At 39.9% G+C, this 25,087-nt stretch overlaps 2 protein-coding genes across 7 annotated transcripts in view; one reads left to right on the top strand and one right to left on the bottom strand.

Moving 5' to 3' along the window:
* The window catches only part of ccdc66 (coiled-coil domain containing 66), a 93,651-nt gene extending 81,814 nt beyond the window's left edge, over nt 1-11,837 (top strand). For all 3 annotated transcript variants that reach the window (XM_086001629.1, XM_086001628.1, XM_086001630.1), the window contains 4 exons: nt 1,641-1,699; nt 7,224-7,477; nt 7,990-8,111; nt 9,417-11,837. In XM_086001629.1, coding sequence (XP_085857755.1) covers nt 1,641-1,699; nt 7,224-7,477; nt 7,990-8,111; nt 9,417-9,512 — 531 coding nt within the window. In that variant the 3' untranslated portion in view covers nt 9,513-11,837. The remainder of the gene's footprint in view (nt 1-1,640; nt 1,700-7,223; nt 7,478-7,989; nt 8,112-9,416) is intronic.
* Nucleotides 1,783-25,087, bottom strand: part of LOC147111090 (protein TASOR-like) — a 71,892-nt gene continuing 48,587 nt past the window's right edge. Inside the window, exons 16-23 of one of the 4 annotated variants that reach the window (XM_086001626.1) lie at nt 24,469-24,613; nt 22,666-23,720; nt 20,628-20,753; nt 19,877-20,036; nt 19,162-19,270; nt 16,880-17,058; nt 16,632-16,790; nt 1,783-5,111 (exon numbers count right to left, since the gene is read on the bottom strand). In XM_086001626.1, coding sequence (XP_085857752.1) covers nt 5,098-5,111; nt 16,632-16,790; nt 16,880-17,058; nt 19,162-19,270; nt 19,877-20,036; nt 20,628-20,753; nt 22,666-23,720; nt 24,469-24,613 — 1,947 coding nt within the window. In that variant the 3' untranslated portion in view covers nt 1,783-5,097. Of the gene's footprint in view, nt 5,112-13,623; nt 15,360-16,631; nt 16,791-16,879; nt 17,059-19,161; nt 19,271-19,876; nt 20,037-20,627; nt 20,754-22,665; nt 23,721-24,468; nt 24,614-25,087 lie in introns of those variants that run through there. The other 3 variants (XM_086001623.1, XM_086001624.1, XM_086001625.1) reach the window with 3 other exon arrangements.

The raw sequence follows: 25,087 nt of genomic DNA, 5'->3' as shown, positions 1-25,087 counted from the left end.
CCTCTCGCTCTCGCGCGCTCCTCGCTCGCTCCTCGCGCTCCTCACGCTCTCTCCCGCGCTCCTCTCTCGCGCTCCCCTCTCTTTCGCTAGATTTTCAAATGGCCTTCGATAAGGTACCCCATAATAGACTGATGAACAAGGTCAGGGAATGCAGAGTCGGGACAAGTAGCAGAATGGATAGCTAGCTTGCTTCAAGACAGAAAGCAGAGAGTAGGGGTAAAGGGTAGCAATTCCCAGTGGCAGAAGGTGGGTAGTGGTGTTCCACAAGGATCAGTGCTGGGACCACTGTTGTACACAATATATATCAATGATTTAGACTTTGGAATCAAAAAGACAGTGTCTAAATTTGCGGATCACACCAAATTGGGGGGGGATAGTCAATACTGAGGAGGACGCAACAAAGTACAGGAGGACATTAATGAACTTGCAGAATGGGCATATAATTTGTCCAATGAAGTTCAACACACATATGTGAGGTATTACATTTTGGTAGGAAGAATAGGGAGGTCACATTACTTGGAGGGTGCGAGTCTAGGTGGGGTAGAGGAATAAAGGGATCTCGGAGTACAAATACACATCATTAAAAGTTGTGACACAGGTTAGCAAGGCCATTAAAAAAGCAAACTAAGCACTAGGGTTTATTTCTAGAGGTATAGAATTGAAAAGTAGGGAAGTTGTGCTAAACCTGTATCAAACCTTGGTTAGACCACACTTAGAGTACTGCGTACAGTTCTGGTCACCATATTACAAAAAGGATACAGAGGCACTGGAGGGGGTGCAGAGAAGATTTACAAGGATGATACCAGAAATGCGAGGGCATACATATCAGGAAAGGATGAACAGGCTGGATCTCTTTTCTCTTGAAAAAAGGCTAAGGGGTGACCTAATAGAGATCTTTAAAATTATGAAAGGTTTTGATAGAGTGGATAGAGAGAGAATGTTTCCACTTGTGGGGAAGAGCATAACTGGAGGCCATCAATATAAGATAGTCACCAAGAAATCCAATAGGGAATTCAGAAGAATCTTCTTTACCCAAAGAGTTGTGAGAATGTGGAACTCGCTACCACAGGGAGTGGTTGAAGCGAATAGTATAGATGCATTTAAGCTAGACAAGCATATGAGGGAGAAGGGAATAAATGGTTATGCTGATAGATTTAGATGAGGAAAGAGGGGAGGAGGCTCGAGTGGAGCATAAACGCCGGCATGGACTGGTTGGGCCGAATGGCCTGTTTCTGTGCTCACTCTCTCTCTCTCTCCCCTCCACCTCTCTTTCCCTTCATCTCACTCTACAAGAAGCCAATAGGGTTCCAAGAAGTAATGGAAAACTTTGATTAGAGCTTTACAAATCATTGTAGCGGAAGATGTAACATTTCTCTGCTATCTCCAAAATAACTTGAAGGGCTGGAGGGTGTTTTTGAATATTCAAATGGAAATTACATTGTTTTATTAATAAGGATGCTTGCAACTGTTTTCTACTTCACTGAATAATTTAAATGATTAATCAGGTAAATCAGTTTTCCAATATATTCTCTATGTGAAGGTCCACACACATTCAAAAAATACAAGTAGTGTAACTTTCAAATTGTGCAAATAATTGTTTAAATTATTAAATAATTGGTTGGTAATAACTCTATTTACAGGAAGATCCTGCCCCAAGAAGCAACTCAAACAGTAGATTACCCGCTGACAAAGATTACAGGTTGGTTTTCTGAAGTTTGTGATAAGATTTGGAGAACAGTGTTTTTATTGAGCCATGAGCGAAAAAGTACAGAAAACATTAAGGAAAATAATTAGTCTGGTGTTTATTCCTTATTTCTCAAGACAGTGAAACCTGTACAAACAGACATCTGCAAAAAAAAGACACTTATTGACAGTCCCAAATAACTTTTATATTGTAACAGACACAAGCTGCACCTTGAAACCACGGACATTTGCAAATGACCAACTATTGTCAGCTTTCAAAGCACCAAGTCCGTTTACAACTTAAAACACGGGACAAGCAGAGGCGGCAGCGTGTGGGGAAAAAACGGCTTGTGTGGAATGAAGAGTTCATTACCCAGCATCCCTAGTGGCAGAGAAGCCACCCTTTCTCTTGCATTGAGTACAGGAATCCCGTCCCAACCGCGGTTTTGCCATACGCGGATTTCAAGTATACATGGTTTCCTCTCTGCGACAAATTTTGCCAACCACGGCAGTGAATTTTGCATATACAGTACGCGTTTTTTAATTTTCAAGTTTCTCGGGTGGTGCTTCCAAACACGAGACTCCATTCATCCGCGCCGCTCTTTTGAGCATATTTACTACCACATGTGGTCTCGCTCCACTCGTGGAAATACTGTGTGTGTGAATGTCGTCTCGTTGCTACCCATTTTGTCTTTAATTACAGTATTGTATTCTATTTAGCCCTTGATCATGGCCCCTAAGCGTAATCTCAGTGGTAAAGGTGAATCAATAGCGAAAAGGGCAAGGAATGTACTAACCTTAGATAGGAAATTAGATGTCGTTAATAGACTTGCCCGTGGTGAAAGTACAGTGTCGGTTGGACGACTAATGGGGGTTAACGAATCCACCATTAAAAAAAGTGAAGTGTCGATAAGGGCCAGTATTGAGGGTGGCTCTTCAAAATGTGTTAGTGTCGTTTATGCCACGGGACCATAAGCTTGAAAAAATGGAGAAGGCACTTAATATCTGGTTGGAAGACCAGAACCAGAAAAAAGTGAATGTTAATTCCACATGGGTACGTAAGAAGGCCCTTAGTTTCTACAAGCATCTTACTGTGGCTGCCAGGGAAAATGTAGATGGCAAAGTTTCAAGCGAGTAAGGGCTGGTTGGAAAATTTTAAGAGGTTCGCCTTGACTAACCTCAAGGTTGTGGGGGAATCTGCCTCAGCCGATCACAAGGCCGCTGCCAAGTTCCCGGAAGAGCTGAAGAAGTTGATCGCCGAGAAGGGTTACCTGCAGGTATTTAATGCGGATGAGACTGGCCTCTTCTGGAAGCAAATGCCTTCCCGAACTTTCATCGCGAAGGCTGAGAAGCATGCTTCGGGATTCAAGGTGGCTAAGGATAGGGTGACCCTTCTCCTTTTGTGCTAACGCTGAGGGGGACTGTTTAGTGAAGCCGATGCTGCTCTACCGCTCTCTCAATCCCCGCGCTCTGAAGGACAAAAACTATCTCCCTGTCTTTTGGCGTTCTAACTGCAAGGCGTGGGTTACTGCTGCAGTCTTCATGGACTGGTTTCATAACTGTTTTGTGCATGACGTGGAGCGGTACCTTGCAAAAAAAAATCTGGCTTTCAAGGTCCTACTCATCCTCGACAATGACCCCGGCCACCCACCAGCACTCCAATTCGCCCACCCTAATACAGTACTGAAGTTGTCTTCCTGCCTCCCAACATGACTTCACTCCTTCAATCCATGGACCAAGGTGTGATCGCCACCTTCAAGGCATACTACATATGACGCAGCTTTGACCGCATGATGGAGGCTATGGAGGATGACGCAATACTGACGGTGAAAACTTGTTGGAAGGATTACACCATCGCTGACTGCATCACCAACATAAAAGAATCGATGGATGAACTGAAGAAGATGCCTGCTGGGGTAAACTTTGGAGGGAGGCAGTGAATGACTTCCGAGGCTTTCCTACAGTTGACGATGAAGTTGATCGCATTGTGAAGGTTGGGAGGCGAGGGGCTGGCCAACATACAGCCTGATGACGTCGAGGAGCTCCTTGAGTCGCACGGCAAGGAGTTGACGGAGGAGGACCTTGATGAGCTGATACAGCATTCTAATGAGGCAGAGGACGAAGACGAGGATATGGTGGAGAAGTCGAAGCTGACAAGTGCCAACCGTAGCAAGGCAACGCTCCTTGCTACTAATCGCTCCGACCTCTTTATGGAGATTGACCCATTCTTGGAGCGAAGTTTAAAATTCAAGCGAGGTTTGGAGGATTTAATGAGGCCATACAAGCAGGTCCAGAAAGATATTCAGAAAAAAATGAGTCAACCATCCATCGCAGAATTCTTTAAGAAACCGCCCAGTTGAATCAACCAGCCACGATGTCGCTTCTCTGCATTCATCCACCTCGATTGATGATTTTTAAAATGGTGTTATTTAAAATAAAGCAACTCACTTAAGCTCTGATGAGCTCTAACCCCATTTTTCCCATAAGGTCTTATATTTGCCAACCGCGGTTTTACCAACCACGGAGGTTTTCAGGGATGTAGCCCCCGAGGTTGGGGAGGGATTACTGTACTTGCATGGTTCTATCCCAGAGAGTGCGGTTTCTCTGCCGCTATGCATGCTGGGTAAAGAATGCCCCATTCGAAAAATGCTGGGAACTGCACCGGGCAACACCACATCTCACTCCCCCAGTATGTCCGGTACTGATGAGCTGCTAACAGTCCGCTACCCATCCCCCCAGCACATCAAAAATTAGTAGCTGCAGCACACGGAGAGAGGGGGTCTGGTACAGAGGTCTGCAGGACATTAATCGCCCCCAATTTGGTTGGGGGTCTCGCAGGCACAAGGCCCTACAGCAGGAACCTCGCCCTGTGCAGCCTGAAGGTAGGAGAAAATCACAGAGAACTAGCCAACTGGAGCAATTTTTTTTTTTTTTTTTTTTAATAAAAAGTTCTTGTTTTCAAATCCCTCCATGGCCTCGCCCCTCCCTATCTCTGTAATCATCTCCAGCCCTACAACCCTCCAAGATATCTGCGCTCTTCCAATTCTGGCCTCTTGAGCATCCCCAATTTTAATCGCTGCCACCATTGGCGGCTGTGCCGTCAGCTGCTAATGCTCTAAGCTCTGGAATTCCCTCCCTAAACCTCTCCACCTTGCTTCCTCTCTCTCCTCCTTTAAGACTCTCTGCCCTAATATTTCCTATGTAGCTCAATGTCAAATTTTCTTTGATAATGCTGCTGTGAAGCTTCTTGGGACATTTTACTACGTTAAAGGTGCTATATAAATACTTGTAGATAATGTAAATCACTTGGGTTCAAAGAGTAGGCAGATCGATGTCCGAATTAATGGGAAAATACTGACCAAGTTGAATCAGAAAAGGGATCTTGAGGTCATAATCTCTTGAGAGACCCATCGATTAAACATCGGCAGCTGTCAAATATAAACAAATGGGATGTTGGGTTACATAAGAATAGAAAGTAGACCAAAGAAGTAATCCTACTGTTAAATTGAACATTTGGTGGGACCAGAGTATTCTGTGCCATTTTGGAATGCACACTATCAAAAGGATGAGGCTTGGCTGGACTACGATTCACGATTCACGATTCAAATCGCTTTATTGGCACGATAAGTTACATCTTATGTTGCCAAAGCATCAAAATACACTTATGGTTTAGCACATAAACGCAGTTCTATTCATACAGTGTATAAACAGGTATATCCCTGAGTGTATAAATATACTTTCGCATTGTTTATATATATTCTTTTCTTAGTTTACTGGTTGTCCCTCTGTTCATGGCAAGCTGTAACATAGTGTGCCGCCAGTGTTATACAGCTTCTCTCCTCTCCCAGTAGGAATGGGAGTTTTTGGTTGTCATTCAGATTTCTGAAATCAGGGCATATTTGTGAGAATTTTTGGTAGAAATTCTCCCTGATGCCCTGATATTTTCCGCAGGCTGTGAGGAAGTGCATCTCTGTCTCCACTACTCCCTGACTGCAGTGAGAGCATATCCTGTCTTCTCTTGGTAGCCTGGTCTGCCTGTGTCTGCCTTTTTCGATCGCTAGGCTATGTTCGCTGAGTCTGTACCTTGTCAAGGTTCTTCTCAGTTTGTTATCCTTTACCATGGTCAGGTAATCAGCTATGTTGTATTGTCTGTTTAGGGCCAAGTAGCAATTGAGTTTGCTTTGGGTTTTTGTTGTTTCTGCCCAATATGTCAGATATTTTTCCTTTTGCTTAGCGACGATTGTGTTGGGTCGAATTCTTTGTGTTACCCTGTCACTGTCCTGGGGCTGGTTATTGTTAGTATTTACTTCACTGAGTCCCAGGACTAGTTGACTGAGGGTATTCTTCTTTATGGTCAGCTCTTGGCATTTCAGGGCGTCGTAGTGATAGCATTGGGGATTGCTCATTTGTAGGTGATTCCAAAATTTGGTGGCTCTTTTTTGGATAGTGATTATTAATGGATATTGGCCTAGTTCCGCCCTGCATGCATTGTTTACTGTTTTCCTTTGAGTCCGGAGGATACTTTTACAGAATTCCGCATGTAGGATCTCAATTGGGTGTTTGTCCCATTTTGCAAATTCTTGTTGAGTTAGCGGTCCCCATACCTCACTGCCATAGAGTGCAATTGGTTCAATTACTGATTTGAAAATTTTGAGCCAAATGCTAATTGGGATTTCTATTTGGATTGATTTTTTGATGGCATGGAAAGCCCTTCTTGCTTTCTCTTTCAGTTCATTCACAGCCAGTTTGAAGTTTCCCGTAGAACTGATTTTTAAGCCCAAGTATGTGTAGTTAGTGGTTTGTTCAATTTTGGTTGTTCCTACTGTGAAATTTATTTTGGGTCCCTGATGTTTGGATCTTTGCTGGAACACAAGGACTTTGGTTTTTTGGGGATTTATTGTCAGGGCCCAAGTCTGGCAGTACAAAGAATAGGATTTGGGGCTCTCGTTGAAAAGCAGATGACTAGAGACAGAATATGATTTAGGTATTCAAAATAATAAGGCTCAGAGATGTAGAAAATCAACCAGTACCCTCTTTGTATTGGCCTGCGACAGCAGAATGTTCAAACTGAGAAGTAGTAGATTGAGACAGAAGGTAAAGAAACATTACTTGGAGAGTAGTTAGTAAATTGTTACATTATGCACTCAGGATGAGAAAAGACCATCAGACCCATATGCACTTACTGGTTATTGAGACAGCTTACTGAGGGAGATTGTGGAGACAGGTAATTTAGATATTTGAAGGCAACATCGAGCAAGTACCTTGATGAGAAATGCACTACCAGCTACAACTGCTATGATCGTAGGAAGGTACACCAGATGGGACCTATCGTTTTTTTCAACCTCGAGATTTCTGTTTCATGCTAAGTTGAGATATCTGGCTTCTCTAAAAATGCAATATGAATTCTAGTCCATGTCTGAGCTAAACAATTGCTACTTCACAGCAGAAGTAAAAAAAATACTAGAACGAATGAAAACAATTTTGTGAGAATAAATGATGTAATGAGAAATGCAGATTTAATAGAAGTTTTCTTTCTGTAGGTGTGAATCTCCACCAGTTCCTGCACTGAGGAACAAGCAGCTCCAAATGGAGCAGAAGGAGCTCCATATAGTTCAAAACATGAAGGCAGGAGAATGGTGTCAAAGAGCTCTATCAGCTAATGAATCAGACAATGATAGACCACCGTCATCCAACTTTGTTCCTTACGTGCGCACAGATGAGGTGTATCATTTGGATCCTGATGCCCCAATGTCGAGGCCTTCAACACATGACCCACAGTATATGCATTGCAATGGTATTTATGCAGCCTTGTTTTTAATTTAGGAGCTCATTTTTAAAAAGTGGTAAACATATTATACCTCTAGTCACCAGTTTGGCATATACACCTGCTTGGGGTCATGGCTTCCGTTTCTCAATTTGGTTCATTCTTAAAACTGCAGCAGGTTTAAGTGCCTCTCTTGGCTTAGTGACCTATTTGTGTAATATTCTTTCAGTAACTCCATTTTAAATTGTATACAGTTCTGTTACAACTTGTAAATTCCCAATCTCTCAAGGTACAATTAATCAATTTTAACAATCCACCCAGAATGCAATAAATTTGTACCACTGATGCTGTGAGTTTTCTACTCTTGAACATACTTAAATTAGAGGGCAAGTTTTGTGGGTGGTGATTGATGTCTATAGTAAGAATGCAGTGCATTCTTCAATCATCTTTTAATGTGATAGATGTGAATCTGGGAAACTGTACAAGTCCAATTTTGACTAGGTATATCCAAGTTTTCTATTGCATCCTTTTTTCAATTATAGATGACCTGCAGCATCAAAGCTATAGTTTAGACCATCCAAGAGATCCTCTTCTTAACCCTGATCTGGTGAGAAACCGGGAACGACAGCAGGCTATTCTTAAAGGGCTTTCAGAGCTTCGACAGGTAAGACTCATTCCATATAGCAGATATTAATGCATCTCTATAAATTTTAAAAATTGTATCCATCAATATTCTATTTCCAGCAATCTTATTGATCATCACAACTGCTGATTCATTGGTTCCTGCCAAACCAAATACAATTGGATGTGACGTGAGATTCAGCATGTTAGCTACCATCTTGCTCAGTGTCTCTGCTGCCAACCAAAGATGTGGCTTCCCAGTCCTGACTCTTAGTTTTTATACTTCTGCCTCCACCACCTCCTTTCCCCTCCACACATTGGAACTCGATCCCACTCCTGGCCAGGGCACAGCTCCAAGCAGGTTCATCACAGGCCCTGTGGCCACATTAAGCGAGTTCCTTAAAACAAAATGGCCCTGACTATAACTCAGCACTGGAATGATAACGCAATAATTTTAAACTGGTAGGCTCTTTTAAAATACATGCTGCTGGTATGTCTTTATACTAAAACCATTGGTACTTGATTTACACAATGCCATTTGGTGACACCCACAAAGTACTGAAGAGAAATTATACAATATAATATAATATACCCAGTAATGGGGGACAAACCTGGAAGATTAAAGGGAAATACTAGAAAAATATAAAGCATGACATTTTTAAAAAATAAGTGAAAAGGTCAGATAATTTTGGTCAGGATATAATGACTGACTGGGTCAGACAGAGTGGGTGGCAGTCTTGATCAAGATGATGAGTGAAGTGAGTCAGAGGACTGAGTGCATTAATGGTACCAGTTGAATGTAACCTAATGAAATAATGGGAACAGGTAGCTTTGAAAGGTGCAAATTCTAAGGATGCGATTTTGTCAGTCATTAATTATGGGGAATAACAACAGAAAATGCTGGAAAAACTCAGCAGGCCAGGCAACATCCGTGGAGGGAAAATAAGAGTCGACGTTTTTGGGTCTAACCCTTTTTCAAAACTGGAAAGGAAATGAAATAGATCGAAAGGCAGGGCTGGGAGAGAACAAAAGAAGTGACGAGACATTAAGAGGTATTCAAAACGAGACGAGATGGTGATCGGACTAGTGGAGACAAAAGACGGATTTCCAGCATCTGCAGTATTTTGCTATCGTATTAATTATGGGGATATGTGTTTAAGGGGAGGATGTATAAAGATAAACCTGGATAATCACTAAGAATTGTGTAGATGCTATATTTTTGTTTGGAGACCATACTGGCAATTCAAAGGTGAAAGGGTAAAAACATTGCAATGAAGAATTTGCATTTTAAATATTAATCTACAAAAACCACAAGCCTGAAATCAATATCCTTCTCTTTTGTTTCTAGGGTCTAATGCAGAAACAAAGGGAGTTGGAAACTGGTCTAACATCCAGTCCTCTGCATCAAGATGAGCAATATTCAGTACCTTCTCAGCATTTATGATCAGTTAGAAGCACTTTACCCCCCCCCCCCACAAGGCTGCTAAATGATATCCTCAAACTAATCAAGTTTGCATTTATGGATGAAATAGTTAAAGCACTTTGATAGCACTAGATATCTGTAGCCTGTTGGAAATTATTGTAGGCTGCTATTTAAATTTTTTTGTTGATGGTATCTACAAAGTTGAAATATCAGAATATGTAAAGGATACATCCATGGTCAGGCAGTACTCAGTTGTATACGGAGTGATATGTGTGTACTTTTAAGTAGCACTACACAAAGGAGGAACTTACATTTACAAAGCACCTTATTGAGCATCTCAGGATGTCCCAAAGTACTCCACATACAATCATTTACTTACAAGAATGGTGTCGATCTTTGGAAGGTTCCTACAGGCTGGACAGGAGGTAAGCAGCATTATGGCACATCATTTACTGATGCAAATAACAAGAGAGGCCGCTTGATTATTTGATGGGATTTGGGAGGGATTAAGGGAGCTGGCAGCTTCCAGGTCCTCTTTGTTTATGCCTTCCCAAGTTGAGTAAAGTGGTGAGGGACTGAAGAAAATTAAGTTTCTTACTCCCAGATATTTTATACTTGTTCTCAGGATGTGAGCAATGTTGGCAGGGTTACAGATATTGCCCTAAGGAGGTGGTGGGTCGCTTTCTTGAACTGCTGTAGTTCTTGTTCTTGTGTTATGGTGCTCCTACAATGGTATTCAAATGACCTTTGTACTCATTTTATTTTCTCAGGAATCCATTTTTCAAGTAATTATGTGTGTGCCCTTTAATTTGTGGTAAAAATGCCTGATGCTTCCCTTAATGCTCTATCACTACATATACCAATTAATGATGTGGGTTTTCATTTCCCACTGGCAAAATGAAGTGGATTTGAAGTAATAGGGCAAAGGTTTGCATTTATGAGGGAAAAGTAAGTAGTCGCTTACGATTGGACTCCTCTGCCTGCTCGTAGCCAGTTGCATTGGTAGAGTTCAAAGGCAAGTTGCTTGCCCACTCCTTCAACCAAGCAGTGAAGAGTGACGCAAAGGGACTGAAAGAGCTGGGAGAATATAAAAATGGCAGATGCATATTTCACAAAACATAAACTGAAGCTTATTGATTGTTTTAACTACCTGTAATTTTGAGATTTTTAGGCACAAATATTAAATGTGTTGACAAGTTTTATAAAAGGTTATATTTGAAGAGAACTGTGTGACTCTCAATTACAAAGTTGTTTTATTTAACTGTTCAGCAAACCAGAGTGAAATAAATTGTGCCAATGATCTTAAAGAATTACAGTTGTAATGTCTGTGGTTTTTAAGGTTCCTTTATAATATAGATCTTTCTAGGGAGAAAAATAATAAATAGATGAAAGATGTCTTTTTTCCTCCTAGCCACTTCTATGCTGAGGTTTCTGCAGGTGACTCACCACAGCAGAGCTCAAGCTATCTCAAGAGTGTGGGAATTGAACCTGTGGTGTATATTAAATCGTGTTTCTACTCCAATGCCATGTGCTATCACACAATTGAAGAGACAATACTTTAAATAAATGTCTTTGTCACCCATTGCAACTTAGAGGAAAATAGCAAATAAAAATGTAATACAGGAAACTTTCGTTTATCCGGAGGTTGTATGTCTGGAAACCTCGATCCACCGGCAGAAATCAGGAGCCGTCTCGTTAGGTTTTTTTTCTTCAAGTCGGGCTCTGCAAAGTCTCTCTGAAGCTGTTGCTAAGCTACAGAGACGCTTCCGAGGTACGGGCCGACTGTTTAGAAGCTGTTGCCAGATACGGACCTGAAAACCTCCGTATGCTTCAGCATTAGCGCTGGTCTGTCCGGCAGTTTTGATAGATCAGCAACAGCTCAGTCCCGTTGGTGCCGGATATCACAGTTTCCTGTACTTGAGGACATATCAGAGAAGGTGCAGATAGAAGTAGGCTAATATCAAAATTTAGATCTAATTGGGGAATTCATTATAGGAATTAAATGCTGTCACGTGGAAAGTACAGCAGAAACTGCAGTATCCAGACAGTAATACTTGCAATACTTTAGTGAATCTCCATGGTAGTGATGTGAAAAATGTCCCATAGCATAAATCACAGCTCTAGAGTTTTATTCCTGGTGAAAGATCCAAATTGCATCTTGAAGGCTTACCACCAAAGCAAATTGTTTTGTTGAAAAGCTGTTACTTACATTCTGTAAGAAACATATTTCAAAAAGGCATATAGCCCTGTGAAATAATTCTATTCAGAGTGCTACACTGCTTCAGTATCTTGCTGTGTCTGTTATTTAACCTGTAAATAAATCTCAGCATGCAGTTTTCACCTGTATATATTGGTCTGATATTTTATTTTCCTTTTGGAAGAGTCATGAAATCTGTTAATTAACCTGGGGTAGACCAGTTATCCCTGTTGAGGCGGAGGATGTGAATCCCAACAGCAGGAAACCAAAATACATTAATTCTTTATATTAACTATATTTGCATAAGCACCATCAAGGATTACGTAGGATATACGGCACAAAAACAGGCCTTTCAGCCCAAGTCGGCGTTTATGCTTCACTCGAGCCACCTCCTGCCCTTCCTCATCTAACTCAGTCAGCATAACCCTCTATTCCCTTCCCCTTAAGTGCATCTATACTATTCACCTCAAGCACTCCGTGGTAGTAAGTTCCACATTCTCACCACTCTCTGGGTACAGAAGTTTCTTCTGAATTCCCATTTGATTTCTTGGTGACTATCTTATATTGATGGCCTCTGGTTTTGCTCTGCCCCACAAGTGGAAACACTGTCTATTTTATCAAAATCTTTCATAATTTTAAAGACCTCTAAATCATCCCTCAGCCTACGCTTTCCAAGAGGAGAGACCCAGCCTGTTCATCCTTTCCTGATACGTGTTAACCTTGTAGTTCTGGTATCATCCTTGTAATTTTTTTGCACCTTCTCCAGTGCTTCTATATGCTTTTTATAATATGGTGACCAGAATTGTACACAGTACTTCAAGTGTTGTCTAACAAGGTTCAATACAAGTTTAGCATAACTTCTCAATTCTATCCCTTCAGTAATAAATCCTAGTTCTTGGTTTGCTCTTTAATGGCCTTATTAACCTGCATTGCTACTTTTAATTTTTTGCTCATCTATCCCACTTAGATTCTTATTTTCCAAGTAATATGTGACCTCTATTTTTCTTACCAAAATGTACTACCTCATTCATTCATCTGTGTTGAAATTCATTTAGCAATTATATGCCCATTCTGCAAGTTTATTAATGTCTTCCTCAATATGGACTCTCTCCCCTCCCTTCTCCAATTTGGTGTCATCCTCAAATTTAGAAATTGTTTTTGATTCCAAAGTCTAAATCATTAATATAAATTGTGAACAACACTGGTCCCAGCACTGATCCTTGTGGGACCCCACTTTCTACCACTCTGAATAGCTACCCTTTACCCCTACTCTCTGCATTCTCTTAGAAGTCAGTTTTATCCTCCAAGTTTGATTAGTTTACTTAATAATATTTATCTTTTTATTTTAAATTCAGTTATATAATTTCTAAGCTCATCTTCCAATGTCACATTCACCTATTAGCTCAGGTACCTGCAGCCAAACATACTGCCACATTACACCCAGGAATTATATTTCCACAACTTTAGAACACAAAATAAATAACCTAACAAATTTGTGGTAACTTTGTGAAAGGGGACTCGGTCAAACGCACCTTTTTATAAAACTGAATAAAAAGTGGACGAATACTGCGATACTATTCACGTGATCAAAATCGCAATTGATAAACTTCTCTAACGCTACTTCTGAATTGCCATCATCCTCGATGTCACTCACGCTAATGTTCTCCAGCACATTTTGGCATAAATTCACCACCAGAAGATCGGGTAATCAGTGATCTAATGATGCTCAGGCCAAATGTGCTGTTCCAGCAAATTCTGGACTATTCTGCACAACTTTAGGATAGGATTTATATTCCACTTGTGCTCATGTGTCTTGGATGGGATCAGGTCATCCTCTATACAGCAGCCATTCCTTTCTTCATAAACTCATTTTACCCAAAGACCTTTCCATTAGAGTTAGGGTTTCAAAAACACGTAAGACTAGTTTGACAGGTCTAAATTTTTAACCATTTTATTAATATACAACAGTGTAAGAAAACAGTTATACTATATATATATATATACACATTTTTTACACACACACACATCCTCAAGTTAATTTGTATGCAAGTGTTTTATTTAATGCTAGTGAACAAGTGGCAAAATAGGCTCTACACTTGAAACGGAGGTATATGAATATGTCTAGTTACGAGCAGTCCAGTGTACTGCTGTAAGGCCATTAAATAAAACACTATTACCAGACAGTAACCACACATAACTTGAATAAAATAAAAAAATTAACCAATGGTTCATGAAACATTTGTACAAAATAAATTAAATCTATATCAAAAGGTTAACCAAGTCAGAAGTATTTATTTGTGGCATTTTTCTGTAAAATTAAAAATATCCTTTCAACCACAAAGGTCAATCTAGACACGTTTCAGATTTGTTTTTATAGATCAGGCTGCTAACATGAAATGGATCAAACAGCCAATAACCATTATACTTAAAGTTTACACACAAACTGATCATACATCAGTGTAACATGCTTCAAAGAAGTGCTTACAGTACAGTCTGAACTAGGATGTTTACTCAGTTTCTCAAAAAAATGTATAAATGGCCAGCAGTTACAACATAGCAGCTGTGGCCAAGATCCAGATCTTTGCATAATTCTGACTGCTAGATCCAAATTTGCTCTTTTAAATAATATGCAAGAAAATGACTGACAATTTTTTTATAAAGCAGAAATGTGTTTGGAAACAAAAGAAACTTGCTTTTGAGTGAGTAAAAGGAATTGTAGGACAGAAATCATAAAGGTCATTTTAAAGGAGGAAATGGTAAGAAGGAACTGGTGTTATTGTAACAGAAATTAAATTTAAAAGGACCAAACAGTTTCCATCTCAAACAAAGTCACTATAACCACCATATACAGGGTATGCCCATTTGTTAGTCCATGACAAAAGTCCTTTCAGCAGCAAGCAAAGGATTAGGAACAAACCTAGAAATGCAGTGGTGTCTGGAAACATGAACTAGGTACAATTCAAAAGGTAAGCACCTGCATAAGTTTACAAAGTTCTCCATGAAAAAGACAGTAAAAGTTGGAATTTAATGATACCGCTGCTGACGTTTCTTCTGTTGTTGCTGCTGGTAAGACAGGCTTGGTGCACTGCCAGCATTCCAGGAATTTTCCCAGTTATTTTTATTATAAGCTAAGTTTTGATTGTATCCAGATGAATAATAACTACTGGTGTCTTGACTATTCTGATTCAGAGGAATGTATGATGGCCCAATTCCACTTGCTAGGAAACTCTGATGAGTAATTACATTAAAGTTCCTGTAGTCAGATTCTACTTGTGAATGCGAGAAGAACGGACTACTGCTGTATGTAAATCCTTCTCCTTTTGAATCTTTGCCATCTCCTTCGACCAGCTGCAAAGTGGAAGCAGGAACTTTGGTCGAAGCCAGTTTGGAAGTTACATCCTCTGAGGGGGGGATCAGAACATCACCTGATGCCTGCTGCAAAGACTCCTCGGGGTGGCTCAGCTTTCCTTTTGTTCCCTGTACCTCAGTTTGCGATTTATTAGCAACATTCAGATCTTCAGATTCCTCACTACAGATTTCTATCTGTGGTGAATTATCTTCAGAGTCCAATGACATATCCTCCTCTTCATTGTTTCCTTCAATTGTTCCCAAGTTTTCTGCATCAGCACTTTCCACTTCTGCCAACTCCAAAGAGTTGGAAGAAAATGTACCTAGCCATTAGAAATTACTGTTGAAAACGTACATGTCAAATGATTCAGAACTAAATTATACACCTGAAGAGGGATTCTGATCAGTACCTCTAAAACAAAACTGCAACATTCTTTATTGGAAAACTTGCATTTTAATAGGATATACTGAGACCACTAGAACCTAATCGAGCCAGTTACTAAAATTGCTTATACTTTGTGCATAACAATGCATCCTGTTTCTGGAGATCAACCTTCTAATGCTGCTCTATAGGTATACGGTGTTACACTTTTAATACAGAAAGCAAGCACATGGGACCAGCTCCTCATGTTCATATTACAGAAATTGGCCTTTCCTGGGTTTTCCCGATATAATTATGGGCTCGTTTATGGACTGCAACCGGCAGAGGAGGATCCACACAGCATCAGCTGGCTATATCAAACAGTCTCAAGACTGTTTCAGCAATCATGTTAGTTGATTTAGCTCCATTGCCTGATGAAGCTCAGAAACTCCAAGGCAATTTCCCCAATTAGGAAAGAAGTAACATTTAAACAAAAACTATAATAAAAAGCCTTTTCTGATTAAGTTATGCTCTTAAACTAGAGCCAAAAAAAACTTCACACAATTTTTAAAAAAAAGTTTTAGCAGCTTAATTCTGCTGGGATCAAACTTTTTTTTTTTTTTTTTTTGCAGGTAAATGCTCTTTCATAGATTTTATGATTCAATGTTTTGAGATTTACTGTATCCAGGACATTAAAAAAAATTTCATGTCATCTTTTCTAAACTTTCCTCATATTTCATCTGCACATGCAGGATCAGTCTCGCCTTTTCTGTATTCTAATTATAAAAGCATACATGGTTTTGTGGCATGATCAACAAAACTGAACACCCCATTCTAAGTGCGATATGACTAATGTAATATAAAACCTTTATTAGCTTTTCAAAGTGATTTTCCAGACAGTGCATTAAAAACAATGTGCCCAATATTCCCAGGTCTATCCCAAGATTCCCTGATATAACTGAATTTAATTTATTGTAGACCTGTGTCCCACATTTTTTACCAGTGTATAAAGATGCAAATTCACTACATGCCTGCTCAATTTCACAACCAATGTAAATCTTTTTACTGCATCACATCTATGGTTTTCCTTATTTTTTATCTTCAACAAACTCAAGCCATTTAAATTCAGGTCATTTATGTAGATTAGAAGCAATAACCTTGTGAGATGGTTCATTCAACACTTCCCTGCAGTATTAAAATAAAATCAGCTAATTTCCCAGTACATTTTACTTGCCTTGCAAGCTATCCCGAGATCCTAATCCTAGCAGATGTTTATCTTCCATGCTTGAACTATGGTAGCCAATAAGGCTACTGAAGTTTTTCACAAGGTCATCAATACTGGCCACGACCACTCCACACTCTGAGTAATTGGAAAGAGGCTCCATATTTTTTTCTGAAGAAAAAGAATACCCCCAAAACTATATTAATAAACAGCCTAGATGTACAAAAAAGGTAAAATTATACCTGGAATTCAATACCTACCAGTCAGGAACACCACATGTCTGTGCTGTATGGTCTGAGCTTGAAGTTTGACCAAACAGTCTAATTCAATAGTGTTTCGGGATCTGGAGTCACAATCATGGTAAGATAGAACTTCTACCAAGTTACACTTCTGATACTTATTCACAAGTGACAGAATATTGAAGGCAGCTGTATTTGTCCTGTAATAATGTGTAAACAAAAATAGTGCCATTATTCACAATACATTGTAAAGCTACTAAGTACCACTATAGCTTGAACATCAGTTATAACTAATAAGTGAACCATGCAGCACATTTATATTTATGCTGACAACAGACGCTTACGATTCAGCATCTCCATAGGATTGTACCTCTGAAAATCTTTAGCTTTAGTGTTGTGTGTTCTACACATCCACTGGTTTGTTGGGGCAAGGAAGAAAACATTTCATTAAAATTTCTAGTCCCATTTGGTGGTCGTTTTTACTTGTGTTCCAATAATTCTGCACGGTCACAAGTTAAATAGCCTGAACACATTATCTATTCCCTTCAGCATCTTGAGAGATATGTCATGTCAATCATCTATCTCCAACTGTAGCAATGACATGCTAGTTGTGAAAGAGACACAAACTGATTATATAACCAGTTTTGTATGCAAATCTGTTTGATATAAAGTAGAAGAATATTGTATAACCAAAGTATTTTAACACTACTAAATACATTGGGAATGGATTTCCCAGCCGTTGCTCAGAGTATATGTTTGCTCTATTTCATGTCTTTAGATTGAAGCTTCTCTCTATCCTCTTCTGACTACATCTCGTTTACTAGTTATCTGCTCCATTTTTCTTTTATCATTTTTTTTTTTTTTAATTAAAGTTTCAAGTTTCATATTGTCTTTTTGGCTGGAGGTGGTTGGTAGTACTGTGGTAGTAGGCATGGTGTAGGTGGTGTGGGAATCATCCGGCTAGTGGCACAGGCTGGTAGGTTGTGCTTGCCTCACAGGCCAGGGAGGGATCCAGCCCAGAGGGTGAATATTATGGTGGTGAACCAGGGGTAATGGTCAAAAATTAAAGTAGGCATGGTTAGAAGGGACAAGGCAAGAAGAAAAACCACAGGCAGGGAAGGGCAGACGCTCAAAGTAAGAAGTAATAGGAAGAAATGGAGAAGAGGATGCCAGGTGGGGAGGTAATAGGGGAGAGAGAGAGGAGCATTAAACTGCCCTTGCAGTTACAGATTTAGGTAAGAACCGGTTACTTAAACTTTTGTAGTTTAAATAACAGCGATTTCTACCATAGGAGGAGAGTTAAAGAAAGACTTGCATTTATATGGCGTCTTTCATGACCACCAGGCGTTCCAAAGCGTTTTGCAGCCAATGAAGTACTTTTTGAAGTGTAGTCACTGTTGTAATGTAGGAAACGCGACAGCCAATTTGCACACAGCAAGCTCCCACAAACAGCAATGTGATGACGACCAGATAATGTTTTAGTGATGTTGATTGAGGGATAAATATTGGCCAGGACACCAGGGATAACTCCCCTGCTCTTCTTCAAAACAATGCCATGGGATCTTTTATGTCCACTTGAGAGAACAGACGGGGCCTCGGTTTAACGTCTCATCCAAAAGACGGCACCTCCAACACTGCAGCACTCCCTCAGGACTGCACTGGAGTGTCAGCCTAGATTTTTGTGCTCAAGTCCCTGGAGTGGGACTTGGACCCACAACCTTCTGACTGAGGCAAGGGTGCTACCCAGAGCCACAGCTAACAGTGTACCCCTTTTATAATTCAAAATTGGCTTCCGAGCCTTTACTGGGTACCTACTTTTGAAGGAAGAGGGGGAAGGTTTCCCGAAAAGCTTCCCCAGAACATTTGGGAAAGTCCCGTTATTAAAAAATAATTAACAGGGCTCTTTCTCCAATACCCTTTAGGGAATTCCTGTCCACTTACAGTTCAAAAGCCAATTCCTGGTAAAGACCAAGAAACAGCGCTTTGTTGTTTGCAGTCTGAGAGGGGCCATGATTGGCTATCAGGCTGAGAGAGAGGCAGGACAGCTGTTTCAAACAGCCAGTGCTGGCGGGGAGGAAAGAATCAGCCCACGCAGAGGCATGGATGGGTCATCCTGGGAACATGAGAATTCCTGTAGGAAATGTTCCCATAACAATTTTCAATGGTGCACATGACCAGTGTAAGATTATAGATATATTTACAATAAGAGCCAAATTTCATGAATATTCAGTTATGGCATTTGAGATATGTTACAGTTGCTTTATTATGGTTGAATAGTATGAACTAAGACACAACACACTAACCTTGCCAGCTCCTTTAATTTTTTGTGTATTTTGCAGTGAACTTTCCAGACCCACTTGCTTTCAGGAGTGCTCAAATCTTTAAGGAAGTCCAGGAATATCTGCAGTTTATCTGGAAAAATGTTTTATATTGTTAAACAAGAACAAGTATAACAGTACTTCTGCAACTAAAACAAGATATTTGGGACTTCAAAAAGGAACAAACGTTACAATGTCAGCCCTGTCATTTGAACTCTGGACACCCCAGTGACAGGTTTCACAGATTCTCAGGTAACCAGATTGAACATCTCAAGCCTCTGAGCCGGCCCATCTTGGACCTTGAAAGGTGGGGGTGGGGAGTTAGAGTACAGGATCAAATACTTTCCTAGAAACCTCTGTGCGTGTGTGTCTCGGTATGTGGACGGGCAAAAACAACTTGAAGATTAGTGATCTTAAACAAAAAAGTTACAGACTTGCATAGGGAAAACAACAGTGGGACACTGAACCAGACCAATCATTTTAAAACCACCTATTGTCAATTTCACTTGGTTTTGGCCCCTTTCTGACACCCTTAGAAGCAGACAGCATCATTCGTAATACTTTTATTTTCTAATTTAAAGAAAACTAGGATATTGCCTAACCTCTGGCAGGCAATACTATATTGTAACCATGCTAGATAGGAAAAGCCTCCAGTGATCAGAACTGGCAGTAAACACGGAGTTGTAGCAGACCAACTTACCAACAGTAGTGCACTCCGGATTCAGGACAGTTTCATCTGACACCACAAATCCACCAGACACAAACAGCTCATTGTATGTGTGATTCTGGACATCATCCAAGCTATCCACTCCAGCAAAACTGACACGAGACAACTTCTTTAAAGAGGTCAAGGATGGAATCTGCAATTAAATTAAACCTCTCAAATAAAAGTACCTCTTAGAAACAAGTACAAATACTTCCACATTCACACGACTCTAAAGGCAAATTTGCATTAACCTCGTTACAATGTAAATGTAGCCTCAATCTGGAATCATGGCCTAAACTGACACTAGGACAAAGTGAATGAGACTCCCTAAACTCTACTCTAAAAAAGTTATGAACAAACACATCTTCCTCAGACTACAGATTACTACAAGAGTGCCTTTGGCAAAATATGCCAATAAAGTCAGGCTGTTCAATTCAAATTTTGCACACATTTAACTAAACAGGTGTTTCATTTGCATCAAAATGCATAACGAAAGCATGGCACCATTTACAGACATGACAAAAGTGACTCCCTGTAATAAATTCAATATCTCTAAAATCTAAAGTAAATCACTTCTATTGTAGAACTATGTTTGAAAATTAAAAATTTGAAAGTTCCCAGTATTACGTTTTTCTGTGTTTAAATCTCCCCATATAACTGATCATAATTTATGACTTCTTCATGTGAGCCTCCAAATACCGACTTCAATTAACTGCAAAAGATTTTTAAAGAGCAATTTCTTCACCTTGTGAATGTGAGCTGCAATGTCTTCATTTTGAATTATAATCAGTAATTTATCCATAGAACCGTCTTTTCTTTTCAAAAACTCCTCTGGATGACACTCCTTATTACCCAATCCGGTCAAATATTCCTGTATGATTCAGAATTAAGGAATTATTCATAACAGTGCCACAATTCAGAACACCTTAAAGTGAAATTTTATTGCCAACAAGGATTATAACCTTGTGAGCATATCTCTTACTTTTTCACTCCCTCTGGCTATGTTTAGTGTTAATATTCTGGTGTTAGTACGAGTGACATGTGCTGGTCACTCAAGAACACTGACTGGGGATCCCTTTAGACTTATCACATCTCTCTACTCGAATCAGCTAATTACAACATTAAGCAGAATGATCCACCCACTGTAAAAAAAAAAAAAAAAATGAAAATTTGTAAAATATATTTTAGGATGTTATCATTTCCCTACTCTTATGTACACAAAGCATCACAAACAAGCATGAACCGGTCTAGTGATACGGTTATAAAAACAGAACTAAAGACCAACATTCTCAATCATGAGGTCGAGATGGAGCATGCACGAGGCAGCTCATTTCCCCAGTCATGTAATTTTGGTGACCATCAAAGTTAATAAATTTCCTTCCAACCCCAACACTTATTCCACAAATGAGGACATATAGGTGATAGGGCTCGAGTAATTGGGATATTTTACAGACTCTCCATTGGTTCTCTGCAGGAAACACTGTAGCTCCCAGCATTGCCCAGACAGCATCAGGAGCTTGAGGAGAAGGATGCGATTTCCACCTTTGAACAGCTCAGCAGTTCAATGCAACGCAGTATTGATCGAGACAGCAGAGGCATCGCTTGCGGCTGCAGGAATGTCATATGCTGCTGTGCAACTGACCTTCCATTTGCAAAATACAGAAATAGGAGTGTTAAAGAATCTTGGGTATTTCAACAGGTATTACTATAATACAAACAGAAAAGCTTGTAATTTGAACTAAATGAATTAAACAGTAAAACAAATAGCCCAGAAGAGGAAGATCAGTTGCCTCCCACTAAGTTTTTAGCAGATGCAAGCTGCAGGAATGCCCATCCTGTGAACCTGCTAACTTTAATTCTAAGTTTCACTGGAATGTAGTTAGCCCATTACAGGGAACAGCAGTCAGAAATAATGGTGCAAATCATGTGTTGCTTACTGAGAGGTGATTCAGTGGTAGCAGTGTTATCACTAAGAGGTCAACAAAGTGTCAAATTTTCATACGACATTCACTTGAACTGTGAACAACCCGCTGTACAATTGTAGTATTTAGGACTAGAAGTAGGAACAACTTGCAGTTATATAGCACGTTTAACATAGTAAGACGTCCCAAGGAACAGGTGTACGCCATTCAGCCCCTCAAGCCTATTCTGCCATTCAATTAGATCATGGCGATCTGTTATCCATTTACCCGTCTTGGTTCCATAACCCGGAATACCCTTACCTAACAAAATATCAAGCTCAGTTTTGAAGTTTTCAACTGACTTTTGGGGGTGAAAATTACAGATTTCCAGTGTGGAAAAAGTACTTCCTGATTTCACTCCTGAATGGCCAAGCTCTAATTTTAAGATGGTCTCTCTTTATCCCGGAATCCCCCTGCAAAAGGAAATAGCTTCTCTGTATCTACCCTATCAAATTCGTTCATTTTAAACACCTCAATTAAATCACCCTTCAATGATCTAAACTCATGCGAATACAAACCAAGTATATGCAACCTGTCCTCAGAACGTAACCCTTGAAAAGCCCTGGTATAATTCTGGTGAATCTGCGCTGTACCCCTCGCCCGCAGTGAGGTGTGATGTTCAAAACTAAACACAGTATTCCAGATGGGGTCAGACCAAGGCTCTGTACAACTCTGTATACCCATGATAGAAAGAGACAAAAATTCTTCCTGTGAAACACTAGAATTCTTTTAGGATGGTCAAAATTTGGTTAGCCTTCTGCTTTATTGAAAACATAAGAGAACTAATTTCAGTCCAATTTGTCATTTTGAATGTCACTGTACCTTTATTTCTGCACAGACAGAAGTCTTCTCCAATTCATAAATGTAAAACTTCACCGTGTTCTTCTGAACATCCTTAATAATTTCAACTAAGCTGCAAAAGACTTCAGGGTTTAACTGCTGAATTAAGTTGGTTAGACATGGTTGTGCTCCAGGAAGCCCTACAATTCCACTGGGTTCTTGCAATGGACGCACCATCTCCTGCTGGTTCCCCAAGCTCAGGGTTTGTTCCGGCGACAAGCTTTTGTCCTCCCCTACTGTAGCCGTGTAATTTGAATCATTAACTGAGCCAAAGGTAAAACTAGTTTGTCCAAAGGCTTGTTGTGAATGCACTACACTCTCAGAAAGGGAAGCACCACTTTTTGGACCCTTTTCAGGCCCCAGAGTCTTTTCACAGGGAATCAGTTCTTCATACACAGAGTTGTTATAGTGGTTGGATTCTTCTGTTGTGCACACCGAGGTATTTAACGGAGACCTCGTGGATGGGAGTGGCTCTTGTACGACTCTACTGCACATTGCAATCTTACTTTGCATCCCCTGAGCTTGTTCTGGAGATGATGAATAAAGATGCAAATTTGTACGAGACCAGCCGGAGCATGCATCAGCAATTACACAATTCATCCTCTTGCGTAACTGATTTATGTAAGTTTGGACAGGGACTTGGTGTGACCGGGCATTTGAATACCTGGAAAGTGCCGGAACCTTTCGTGCAGCAGAAAATATTGGCCTTTTGTTGTCAGGACCATATCGGACTTTCTTCTTCTTAAGCAATTGCTTCATTTTGTTGGAGAATTTGCTGTACTCCAATAGAACAGTATTTTCAATTGCTGAAGCTGAATCACCTTTCAAATCAAACAAATGGCCATTGGTCTCATAAGCTGCAAAATAGTGCTGGAAATCCTTCGTATATTCCTTTAAAATGCTGCCTACTCCAGTGTCAGAATCCAAAGGCGACTGATAATGATTAATGTTCACCTGTCGATTTATGACTCGTGGATCATCAGGACATGAATCCTCTGGTGGTAAATAGAACAGTTGTTCAATCCGTGATTTCATATCTACAAACGAAGACAACTATTATCGTACGTTCTATAAGCCAGACACACCAGGTGTTCTAGTAACTTGTACGGTTTGATGTTAATCATTCTGCTATTCAAATCAGAACACCAATTGTGCAGACCATGATTTTAAAATCAATATTCCAATGAATTTATGCTGGAATAGGGGACAGAATATCTACTTTGAAGGGTGTCAATGTTTCATTCGGGAGTTCTCAGTTAGTTCCTGCAGCACCCAAGAACTTTCCCACTTACTCAAAACCGTCGCTGCAATACAACCCCAGCAAATTTTAAAGAAAGCCCGAATGGTAAACATGATGGCAGAGTGTAGCTATTGATAGACCAGTTAAAAAGTCAGAGGTGAAGCACATTATCTTCATAATACTACTCCTTTAAACTAACTCAAAGCAATGAATTCCAGCAGAAGACACTGGAACATTAATTTTAATCACCAGGAGGCAGATTACAGTCATTCTTACAAATGTACCAGTCTCGAAGTTACTGCCTTCAGGAAGGGAAAAAAGAAGAATTGTTATAAAGTGAGAAAATTCACAGTATAAATCAAGAAGTTTGGAAAGCTGGGAGAGAGGGAAAAAAATCTGAATGGCATTCAATTAGAAAAAAAAAAAATCCTGATTCTCTCTTTCCCCCCACCCCCACTTAAAACATTTAATACCTTCAAGTATCAAGCTATGAAGACAAATCACTATTCAGTCGGCTTCTCAAATATTAATAGACAAAGTCTTACCGGTTATGGGAATAAGTTTCCAGTTAATTTCACTATCATTGGCACAGTCAGAGGTGGTCATCTTCTTGCTGTACAGCTGATCAAGGGAGGCATTTGTACATGGACTACAACCTTCAGCACTGCCTATACTTCCCATGCTCTGCTCCTTAGCAACAGAGAGATGAGTGCAAGAACAAATACAGCAATTTGAATAAATTTCAACATCACATTAATATATTTCTTTATTGTGCTATGAGAGAGCTGGTTCTTTTCCAGATGGGCTCAATATTCCACTCCAGCAATTTAGCAGTTCCTCTTTCTTCAGAAGGTTTGAAGAAATAATCCAGAATAAAGCCTTAAATAGTTATGGCCATGAAAAGGTCCCATCACCTATTCTCAATTTGTTGGTATAGGTCAGACTAATTATTCACCATTACTTATATACAATATTCTACTAATGTGTGCATGTCCCGACAAACCCAAGGTGGCTGACTGGTCATATACAAAGGCAAATTAGACTTAAAGAAAATATTTCATAGATTAAAAGTATGTAATGCTCAGGGGGGGAAAAAAGATATGCATTGTGCACAATTAAAAGGAAAAACTGCTGTTAGAGCAGCTAAAAGTCACTGGAGAAGAG

The sequence above is a fragment of the Somniosus microcephalus genome, chromosome 11 (assembly GCF_052327205.1).
Source record: "Somniosus microcephalus isolate GS21.2 chromosome 11, FLI_Smic_1.0, whole genome shotgun sequence".
NCBI classification, from domain to species: Eukaryota; Metazoa; Chordata; class Chondrichthyes; order Squaliformes; family Somniosidae; genus Somniosus; species Somniosus microcephalus.
Note: the sequence above shows the minus strand (reverse complement) of the source record. Positions and strands in the feature narration are given on the sequence as shown.